The 10,572-nt window shown below is 53.7% G+C and overlaps 1 protein-coding gene and 3 non-coding genes across 26 annotated transcripts; 2 read left to right on the top strand and 2 right to left on the bottom strand.

Annotated features, from left to right (window-relative positions):
• Nucleotides 1-1,506: 1,506 nt before the first annotated feature.
• FCRL4 (Fc receptor like 4) lies at nucleotides 1,507-9,857 on the bottom strand. 23 transcript variants are annotated; one of them, XM_040652340.2, is made up of 11 exons: nucleotides 9,611-9,857; nucleotides 8,359-8,625; nucleotides 5,926-6,853; nucleotides 5,799-5,830; nucleotides 5,171-5,269; nucleotides 4,662-4,682; nucleotides 4,266-4,523; nucleotides 3,521-3,790; nucleotides 2,916-3,200; nucleotides 2,433-2,702; nucleotides 1,507-1,840 (listed from the first exon to the last, which is right to left on the bottom strand). In XM_040652340.2, the coding sequence occupies exons 3-11, from the start codon at nucleotides 5,964-5,966 to the stop codon at nucleotides 1,668-1,670; spliced, it is 1,449 nt and encodes a 482-aa protein (XP_040508274.1). In that variant the 5' UTR covers nucleotides 5,967-6,853; nucleotides 8,359-8,625; nucleotides 9,611-9,857; the 3' UTR covers nucleotides 1,507-1,667. The 23 variants fall into 23 exon arrangements, 21 of the variants coding, with proteins under 21 accessions (XP_040508274.1, XP_040508270.1, XP_040508268.1 ...); XM_040652336.2 differs by having other exon boundaries at nucleotides 5,171-6,758; nucleotides 8,363-8,417; nucleotides 8,526-8,625; XM_040652334.2 differs by having other exon boundaries at nucleotides 5,171-6,853; nucleotides 8,359-8,417; nucleotides 8,526-8,625.
• MIR6646-1 (microRNA 6646-1) lies at nucleotides 1,947-2,056 on the top strand. The gene has a single exon (NR_105513.1). It is a non-coding gene; the product is annotated as a microRNA 6646-1 (primary transcript).
• Nucleotides 1,947-2,056, top strand: MIR6646-2 (microRNA mir-6646-2). The gene has a single exon (NR_105598.1). It is a non-coding gene; the product is annotated as a microRNA mir-6646-2 (primary transcript).
• Nucleotides 6,326-6,399, bottom strand: TRNAR-UCU. Its single transcript has one exon. It is a non-coding gene; the product is annotated as a tRNA-Arg (tRNA).
• Nucleotides 9,858-10,572: the final 715 nt, after the last annotated feature.

A 10,572-nucleotide genomic window follows, 5' to 3' on the forward strand; every position in this document is an offset into this window, starting at 1 on the left:
AGCAGCAAAATCTCAGCAGCTTTGGGGCTAGGAGCAGATTTTTGCCATTTCCCAGCTCTGCAGATCATCACGTTCATGGAGATGCTTTGGCACAGCCCAAAGGATGGTTGTCCTGAGACGCCAGGAGTCAACACTGTGAGGTTTAATAGAGATTACATTAACTATATTGATTAGAGAAATCACAGCTTAGGTTGGAGGGGACCTCAGAGGTCAACTGGTCCAATCTATTGCGATAAAAGCACGTCCCATAGCAGAGTATCCCACACTTTGTGCATCCAAACCTTGAACTCTCGAGTGTTAGATTTACCACCATGGCCCTGGGGAGTTGTTGCAGTGTTTGAGTGTTATCACAGTGACAAAATTGTCCTGTTGGGTCCAACTGGGATCTCCTTCGGTGCCACTGGTGCCCATTTCCCCATCTTTTGTGCTTGGCTCCTTGCAAACGGGGAGCGTCTGACTCCTTTGCAGACAGGCATTGAATACTGGGGCACAGATGAGGTCTCCTGAGCCTTTTCCCCAGGCTGAACAAGTCCAGTCCCTCACCAACCCTTGGAGCATCCCATGGTTCTGCTTTGGATCCTCTCCAGTCCATCTCCAGCCTTTCTGAATGGCAAAGAGCAAGACCAGCATTCCAAGTATGGTCCAAAGAGCATGGAGCAGAGTAGGAGGTCCCTTTCCTACATTGCTGATGCCATCAGCAGCCCTTTGCCTTAGCTTGCAGTGATAGCACAGCTTCACCTGCAGCTGCTTGGCTCCAGAGGGCGAATAATCAGCCAAAACCAGCAGAGTAGTGTTGTGCAGCTACTGCAGCACCTCCACAATGCTCCTCCCTTGGAAGGGACCTTAAAGATCATAGAACCGTGGAATGACAGAAGGGGTTGGGTTGGAAGGGACCTTAAGGACAACAGAACCGTGAAACCACAGCACAGTTGGGTTGGAAGAGACCTGGAAGATCACAGAACCATGAAATCACAGAATGGTTGGGTAGGAAAGGACCTCATTGATCATAAAACCATGGAACAACAGAAGGGGTTGGGTTGGAAGAGATCTTAAATTCTTTACCGAGAGGGTAGTGAGGCCCTGGCACTGCTGCCCAGAGCAGTGTGGGTGCCCCCTTCCCGGAGGTATCCCCAGAAATAATGGGGAGGTCCTGGTGGGCCTCCAGGGGTCCCCCAGAACACAGCTGCACAAGGAGGTCCACGTGGAGGACCGCTGACCATAGAGAGTGGCTGCGCAGAACGGCTCCAGCAGGAAAAAAGAGACTTCCGGGTGGCCGGGATGGGTGGGCGCGGCCACAGGGCGTGGCCATGCAAATATACCGCAGCGCTGCACCAATCAGACGCACCCGGGAGCACGAAAGGGTCGCTGGGAGGGCCAAACCGGTACGTTCTCGGCTGAGTGCGGAGGGGAACGCGGCTCAAAAGACGTGCCGAACCGATGGGGGGAGAGTGCTGGGTCTTTAGGGGTCCTGGGGGGGGGATATGTCATGGGGCCTGGTACTCTCCATGCTCTACAATGCTTTATTGGGCAATATATGGAATAAAAGCAGTAGGAAACTCCTTCTCTGACAACGTGGACAGGTGAGAGTGAGGGTGGGATATGGGGGTGCTCATCCTGCTCACTTCCGGGGTGCCTTTGTAGGGCTGGCAGTGGGTTTACGGCGCTCCTCAAACATCCCCTCCTGGTGCAAATGGCTCCATGAGTGTTTGCTGCTTTGTTCCTTTTGGCGCTCTGCTCCCTGCAGTGAGGACGTGGACAACCATCACCTCCAGCAATAGGGTCCCCAGCGCTGCCAGCAGCAGCAGTGCTCTGACACGGCTGCAGAAGGGTGAAGAGACACCTGGGAATCAAACACACCCTCAGGGCTCATGTGAAAAACCACACGGGAGTTGGGGGGGGGGGGGACGTCAGAGCACCACGTGCTGAGTTGTATATTGCCCAACCTCTGCAGCCCGCAGCTCAGATTCTGCCTTTCTCCCAGCTGCTGCCATCAGGACGTTGCCAGGTTCTGGTGGTAGCAGCTGGAAGGATGCAGGAAGATCCCAACAAGGGCTGTAGGGCGTGGATGAACCACCATCCCTAAATCTGCATCCATCTCCTGGCCATTGCACGGCCACGTGGTGCCAACCTACACGGAGCAGCTCGGGTTGAAGCTTTCTCCAGTTGTTAACACCAGCTGAGATCACAACAGGAGCTGTGCACAGCCACAGGCCTTCAGATGTCCAACAAATAAATGCCCACCCTACTACAGGAGGCCCCTGGAAAATCCCTGTTTGTGAAGCCATCCCATTTTGTGATGCCCTTTGGGGATTGCTTTTGTGCCTCCCCCCACTTCAGCAGCACCAGGACAGCCACGGTGTCCCCTCAACACCAACCCTGTGGTGCCAATACCCACGTGAGCCCCGACCATGCCACGATGTCATGCTGCTCACCCACTACAGTGACCTGCACCTTCAGGCTCCGGGCTGGGCTGTCCCCATTAGAAGCCATGCAGTAATACTGCCCGTTGTCACTCTGTTGGGTCGATGGGATCTCGTAGCGGCTGTCCCTCCCCAGGACTTCTGCAGAGCCCTCTCGGTGCCAGGAGAAGGAGATGGAGCCGGTGCCCGTGGCCACGGAGCAGTGCAGCACCAGGCGATGTCCTTCCATCACCTGTCCCTCCTGGGGCCAAACCTCCAGGGACACCCCCGAGATGGGGACTCCTGTGAGACGTGGGGGGAGGAAACAGCCCGGTTTCCAGTGTAGACACTCCCAATGAAACACCCATTTTTCCCAAACAGTGAATGAATGGGGACAAGATGGATGTCAGGAAGGAAGAAGTGGTGGTGGAGAGGCGGGCATTGATGGAGCCACCCTACACATCTCTGCGGGGCAGAACCCAAGGGCTGCTCCTCCCCAGCACCCCAAACACTCACGTTTGATGGTGATGGGCACCCGAGGACTCCATTTCTGGACATTGGAGCTCTCCGTCCGCACCGCACAGGAGTAGAAGCCTGTGTCCATCAGCCCCACTGCTGGCACCTGGTACTCAGAGGAGGTCACGGGACCTTGAAGGACTGTGCTGTTTCCATAGAAGAGGTACCAGAGGACAGTGTGGGGTCTGTAGGGGCTGAGCTGTGTGATGCAGCTCAGGTTGAGGGGACTTCCTTCGAGGGGCTCTGCTGAGCTTGCTACGCTCAGCACTGGGGAGGTGAAGAGCTCTGGAAAGGAAAACGAAATTGGGTTTTCCTTCTTTATTTTGATTCCAAGGTGTATACAAGTTCCCCTGGAAGCTGTCAGGGTGCATTTTCCTTGCTCTGCCAGCAAGGAGCTGAGCGTGCACAAGAAGCAGAACCAGAACAGCTGACCCAACCGATCTCAACCCATGACGTTCACCTTTCCCCCCCTAAATTCTCTCCCCAGTCCCACTGTGGGAGAACGAGCAATGGGCTGCATGGTGCTGAGCTGAACCCTCACCCTTTGTCCTGCAGCTCCCACATGGGGACGATGGAAAGCCCAAAGACCAATGGGGACTGCTCACCTTTGATGGAAATATATAAACCCTGAGATTCCCTCCTCTTTAATGACAAGTAGGAGTGCATGTCTGCACTGCAGTGATATCTGCCGCTGTGGTGGGCCTTGGCTTGGGGGATGGAGAGCTGCATGGCTGAGGTGTAGGGTTTGGTGATGTCGGCTCCATCCCTGTAGAACCGCACCGCAGCCAAACTGCCCACCTTCCATCCCCGGCACTGCATCTGCAGCAGCTCCCCTTCAAACACTGCATGCGATGGGACCTGGAGGATCAGCAGGTCTGCAAGAGAGCCCGAGGGCCTCTGCTGAAGGTCCTGCATTTGGCCTGGGGTTATCCCAAACCTCAGCACAGACCAGGGGATGAATGCTGCCCTATAGGAAAGGACTTTGGGGTAGCACTGATGGACGAAATATTCAGCACGAGGCAGCAGTGTGACTGCAGTCCTGAAAGCCAATCATATCCTGGGCTGCCCATGAGAAGCCATAGATGCTCCATCATAAGGGGTGTTCAGGGCCAGCATGGATGGCCCTGTGGGCAACCCCATGGCAGGGATTGGGATGAGGTGGCCTTTAGGGTCTGTTCCAACCCAACCCACTCCAGCAAAGGATGCACTTTGCAGAGATGTGGAAGCAAGAAGTCCCCCCAAAGCTCAGCCCACAGCACCCCAAAGCCAACAGCACTGCTTCCCTTATGGACGGGCTGTGTTTGTCCCAAGGCAGGTCCAGAGCAGCACAGAGCAGTTCTCAGCACTCACCATAGGAGACGCTCAGGGTGACGGAGTTGCTGGACGTGGAGCCGGGGCTCTGGCACTCATATCTGCCATTCTGTTTATACCTGGCATTCTGGATCCTGTACGTGTTGGTTTCTGTGTGCTCCAGGAGTTTGCCATTGTGGTACCAGGCTGTGGGCTGCTGCTTGTGCACAGGGGGTCCCTGGCACCGCAGGGTGACGCTTTCCCCCTGGAATATCACACTCCAGGGGGGGTCCATGGTCAGCAGGGCCATCTCTGCAACTGGGCAGGAGGGGAAATTGGGGCAGAGCAGGGATCAGCACATGGCAGTGTGCAGCCCAAAGCACTGGGATGGGGGAAGAAGAGGGATGCTAGAAGAGATGCCTCACACATCATGATGCTGCAAGCACAGAGACTCACCAGCAAGGCTGAGGGCTTGAGCTGCAAGGAGGAGGAAAAGATGAGGTGAGAAGCTCCAGCCAACACTCCCAGGTCTTCTGCAGCTCCCTGCCCTTGGAGGTGAGCCATCGTTGGGGCGGTGGGACTTGGTGATGGTCTGCCATGTTCCCAAACACCTCCTAGCACCTCCAACCACCCCATGGCACAGCATCCCCACCCTCACCGTGCTCATGCCTGCCAGCCTTGCTGGACCCCAATTTCTTTCCTGTCCAGCATTGCCTGCGACCATCCTACAGAGGAAGCCTTGTGCCTGTATTGTGATGGGGCGACCGCTGCTCCATCCCAATCCCCTCAACCACACAGGATAAGCGAACATGTCTCCTTCCCCAAGCAGATCTAACCCCTCTCCAGGCATATCCCAAAGCAGCACAAGGAGCAAGTGCCCCATAGACCTCAATGGCCATCCCTCCATCTCCCTGAAGATCAGTGGGGCTTTCTGGGGCTCCTGCTCGCCCTATGGCTGCACTCACCCAGGAGGAGCAGGGCTCTGCTCACCGCCATCCCGAACCACCTGTCTAGCTCTAGATTGCCCCCACACAGAGGTGATGTCCCCGTGTGGAGATGCTCTTCTGAGAACAAAGGAAGGAAATGGGTTTGGTTCACTAATATTTCATAAAGACTAACCGGAAATCTCTGTGCTGCCCTAATGACCATGCCTGAGGACGCCTTTTTTTCCCCTTTATAGCAGATGTCCCTCAAAGCCACAGCCTCCTGCAACCCCACTGAGATGCCCCTGTGTTCTAGGGAGACTCCATCCCTCATGGGTTGCTGTTGGCATTTGTTGTCTTTCTTTTCTCTCCCTCCATCCAGAGGAATGGGATCACAATGGAATCTCCCTACATAACGCTTTTGCTGCCTTCCTTCCCCACTGTTTTGGGCTCCATCTACATCCAACCCCTGACAGCGGCAGGACATCGATTCTCAGGTCATGCACATTATTTCTTTGGACTTTTTTTAGCCTTCTGTGTTACTCTATGCTAACACCCATGGAAAGAAACCCACTTTTCAAGTGGAGAGAAGTCTTCGAAGGTCACAGAGTGGGAAGAAGTTCTACTGTAGGGTCATGATCTTCATCTTTCGTCAATGTTTACTACTTACGAAGATGAACCTCCATGGGGATACAGAGGTGGCTGCCAGCAAACATGCATCATCAACATGCAAACATGAAAAACGAGAGCATTTGCAAAGGGTTTCTATAAGATAAGAACGCAGATTATAGACCTACTGTTGTTTTTTCTTTGTCCATACGTTTGAAAGACAAGCCATGCTTATCAAAGGAAATACCAACACAAGGTTCCAAACCAGTGCCTGACCACCCGATTTCTACTGGAAACACAGCAGTTTTCTTAAAGCATTCAGAGCTTTAACAAGCAGTACTGGGGGAACAAATAGGGTTAAAAGATCAAAGCATCCAGGAGCTACCAAAAGGAAGGAGGGAAGGGGAATGTGATGGAAGAAACACACCTTGGATGGGGAGCACACAACCACTGTGAGCATCAGCAGCGGAGACGATGCCGTGAAAAGTCATCATCTCCCACCTCAAACCTTCCGGGGTGCTATAAAGGCGTCGGATTGGGATTTATGGAGGAATACACATAAAATAAAAGAGACACCTGCCTGGAGATCATCTCTGCCGGGACTCGAACCCGGAACCTCTGGATTAGAAGTCCAGCGCGCTCGTCCATTGCGCCACAGAGACCTCACCATGAGCACAGCATCGGCACCAGAACTGAAAAATCCCGCACCCCCGCATCACTGGGGGGGTCTCCAGACCCCACTCCCACCCCACGGCACCGAGACGGCACAAAAACCCGGCGCCCAGATCCATCTCCCCTGCAACCCGACATCTCAGCATCCCTTCCTTCCACTCGGATGGGCGATAATCCTGGGTATGATCCATATCTCGCTCAGCAGCGGGGATGCAGCAAAAACCTGGAGGTAGGATTGCGTCTGCATCCCTGGCAACCTCTCCGCAGCATCTCTGGCTCAACTGAGGGGCAGAGCTAAATCCTGGAGCAGAGTGAATCGCTGCCTCTCCCAGAGCACCACCGCAGCATCCTTGTTGCAGAAGATGAAAGAGGATTTAGCTTACGACGCCGAACAGTGACAGTAAGGAAGAAAGCTCTGTTTGTCATGATGAAGAACAAAGAAACCTGTGGTTTAAGCAGAGAAAAAAAAAAAAAAAGAAAATGCAGCCATCGTGTTTTATTTTAAGCAAGCTGTCAATCAAGGGTTTAATTCTTCTCCAAGCGCATCTTCTAGGTGTCAAAACAACAGGAGACCCTTTTGCATCCTCCGAGCTTCTAAACAACGGGTGAAGCTCTGCATGTGCTTCCTTGCTGCGATGACCCACATTCTGCATTGCTAAACCCCACAATTTCTGGAGCAATGCTTACTCCCAAAAAGAGGGAGAAATTGGGCTGTGAGGCGACGCGGTGCATGAGCAGAGACACAGCACCAACAGCCTGAGTGCATCCCAGGTGAAACCAAAGCATTGGGTTCCACCCTTGGTGATTCTTAGGAGGGTGTTCCGTTGTCTAAACTCCTGTTTTTCAATGGGCAAATGGGTTTTTAATGGGTGCTGAGGGTTTGTGCTCTGAAGGGCAGTGCTATAGAACATCAGGAGGGCAAGTGGGAAATTGGAACCAGAGCTTTCCCTCCCCCTTTGCTCTGCTTTTCCTTGGAAGAAGGTTGCAAAGAGAGGGGAGGAAGGCAAGCGTTGAACTTCTATCAGACAAAACCCTTTCTGCTGCAAGAGATGTCCAGTAAATCAACAGCCCTTGAGATAAATTGCTCTGTGAACCAACTGTAGTGCCATAACCCCACCTACACCTTGAGAAAGCATTAAGAAAACGCCTACCAGCAGGGTGAATAAGGGCTGAGCTTAAAGACTGCCACCTAATAAATCTTTGACCAAGTAATAAAGAGCTGAGGTTGAGCAGAAAAGAAGAAACAAGTTTCACACAGCCCGTGACTGCACTGCATGTTTTTCTTTGGAAGAGAGGGCACCAACCAACTATGGGAGGTGAAAGCCTCGCAGGTTGGAGGGTGAATGGGGATAGGGAGGAATCTGTCCCTTCCAGCATTCCCCGAGATACTGACTGTCCCTCTGTTACCTTCAAATGCAGTAAACCTGAAAAGCAGAGACTGGGGCAACCAGCACACGTGCAGGTCAAGCATTTTTGATGCCAAGAATGCCAACAGAGCCATTTGTGGGAGAAGATGACAATGAGATTCAATCAGCTGCGTGGTGTGCTTTGAGACCAAAGCCACATCTCCATTTAGGTGAAGAGATGAGGTTGTCCAACACGAGCTACAATGCTGTCAGGTGTTTACAACATGTCCCCAGCACACAAAAATGTTGCGAGGATGAAAGAGCTGCAGAAATATCCAAGCAAAGTGCAAATCATCCCCCAGCTCAGCCCCAGTTTGCTGTAAATGGGAAGAACACACACCATGTGCAATGATGCCGGGGAACCAAAATAAGGGACCGCCTTATAGACAGCTCCAAATTTCTCCAAATCCTTCCAACTTGCTGCCTATTTTCTTTTTCCTAAACGTAATGATTTATTTTCCTTCCTTCTCTCGCCAACCATGCCAGCACTATCCCTGAACACCCCAAGCACAGCCCCTCGCACTTGGTTTGACCACCACATACCCACATCCTCAAAACGGCGATGTCTTCGTGGCTTTGCACGCAGCACCATCCAGACTCATCTAAAAGACATTCATCAGCAACACCTGCATTTGGCTCCCCTTTGGAATTAACGCTGCAGTCGCAGGATGTTGGAAGCATTATGGGGGTATCCCATGTAAGGTCACCACCTCCAGCAGTGCAACCGGAGGACCAGGGACAGCTCCTGAGGATGGGTCCGGTTGGCAGCACGTGGGTCCGGTTGGCACCATCCCTACTGCCTTGGCATACCTGAGGGGAAAAGATAAAACAAACCTAACCCTGGGTGGGACAGCACAGGGCTCAGCAGCTGTTGGAGATGGGGACTGAGCTGGGCAAAGATCAGCTTTCCTCTATGCACCTCTCTATGCCACCTCTATCCTGGTGGTACTGCATACCATGAGCTGAGGAGCTGCGACCTTCCAGACCTCAGGACTGGGAACACAAGAAGTAAGGATAAAACTCCCCTTCTCTCCTCCACGAGGGCTTTCCAAAGTTTACTGTTATGCCCCGAGTGATGACAGCATCAACAAGGCGCTGCTTGAGTGTGTTTGGGGCTCACAGCATCCTCTCTGCACGTGCTCCTCAGCATGACCGACCACATTAACACTCAAAGTCTGCCAGAATGCAGGTTTAGATGCATCCCACCATCACCCCTCACAGTTCTAGGCACATTCATGCCAACCTCATGGGCAAGACAGTGTTTCTGAGCACCCCGTGCTCCACAGCATTACCACTTTGTTTTGAAGCATCCAGAAAGCAAGAAGTTCCTCTGCCTTTGCTCCTTGCAGAAGAGCATTATCAGCACTCTCTGCATGCCACCGACACTGTGGGATCCAAAAAACCCTCTGCCTGCGGTGGAGATTGATGCCTCCAGGAGGACAGAGCTATTTATGATTCATAAATTCAGGGCACATTTTGAAGGCTGCTGAAGGGATCTCTCCTCCAAGGAATACCGATCAATCTGAGCACCGTGTCCTCACCACGTCACACTGCATCGCGTTTTCTCCCCAAACCGACTTTTCCAGCAGCACCCCCCCCCCCCCCCGCCTCGTGCTCAGCCCCACGTGGAGCAGGGAGGGCCGTGCCTCAGTTTCCCATCCCCATTTGGTTGTGTGGGCTCAGCTTGCCCGCCCCCCCCCCCGGTGTCCCCACCGTCCCCAACCCATCCTGGTGGGGCGCGTTGGTGCCGCCCTCAATGCTCCAGCTCTTCCCGTAGGGTCTCCCCATCACTCACTCGCTCTCAGCCCGATGCTCTCAGCTCCGCCGTCTCCTTCCAACACTTCGGGACTTTCTCCCGTGTTTCAGGAAAAGAAAAGTATAAAAGAAAAACAATTCTTCCACTTCGGGGCTCCCCAAACCCTTTCCCCATCCTCCCCCCTTCCCCCTCCAACTTTTGCCCTATTTCTCCCACCGCTCTTCCTGCCCTTTCTTTGGGATCCGGCCCCGCTCTCCCGCTCCTCCCACACTCCGTCCCGTCTCCCTTTGTCCCTTCTCGTCCTGCCCTTTCCGCCCGGGGGGGGGTGGCCCCATAGTTTCCATGGGGATGGAGGCGGCGGTTGCAGGAAAAGCACAAAGACAAGGGGGGGGGGGTGGGGGGAAGGGGAGGGGGCAGCGGGGACGTGGCACAAAGAGCCGTGCGGGCTCGGGGGGCACCGCCATCCCAGCAGTGCAACCCCACTTCTTGCTTTAATTCGTGCTTCTGGCCTCGTGCTCCTTTCTTTCTGGAGCAATTCTAATGGGCCCTATTGGAAAAGGAAAGAGAAAGTTGTTAAAAGTAACCAGAAATACGTGGCTGTTCCGGCTCTGCTCCTCCACACTTACACCAGGGGTTGGGGAGGGTGAGAGATGTGGTTTTGGGGCACGCAGAGCAAGCAAAGAGCATTGAAATGCTGTCTGACCTTATGGGCATCTCCAGCAGCGCATCCAGATGGTCTCCATCCCATGGGAAGTAATGGGTCGCCACCCAACAGGATGTTACCCATTGGGGTGCTGCTACCACCCAACGGGGCACCACTGTTGAATCACAGAATCTTTTGAGTTGGAAGGGAACCTTAAAGGGTCCAACCTCTCTGCAAAGAACAGGGACACCCAGAGCTCCATCAGGTGCTCAGAGCACCATCCAGCCCAACATTGGGTGTCTCCAGGGATGGGGGACCACCACCTCTCCAGGGAACCTGTGCCAGTGCCTCACTGCAA

The sequence above is a fragment of the Gallus gallus genome, chromosome 25 (genome assembly GCF_016699485.2).
Source record: "Gallus gallus isolate bGalGal1 chromosome 25, bGalGal1.mat.broiler.GRCg7b, whole genome shotgun sequence".
In the NCBI taxonomy this organism is placed as follows: Eukaryota; Metazoa; Chordata; class Aves; order Galliformes; family Phasianidae; genus Gallus; species Gallus gallus.

Bases quoted from the DNA above. Each gene is read 5' to 3' on its own strand.
- FCRL4 (XM_040652336.2), bottom strand. From the start codon at position 5,615: ATGTCCTGCCGCTGTCAGGGGTTGGATGTAGATGGAGCCCAAAACAGT. The intron at 4,683-5,170 runs GTGAGTGCAGCC...TCCTCCTTGCAG, and splicing joins CAGAGCCCTGCTCCTCCTGG to CTCAAGCCCTCAGCCTTGCT. The intron at 3,201-3,520 runs GTGAGCAGTCCC...TTTCCTTTCCAG, and splicing joins TTTATATATTTCCATCAAAG to AGCTCTTCACCTCCCCAGTG.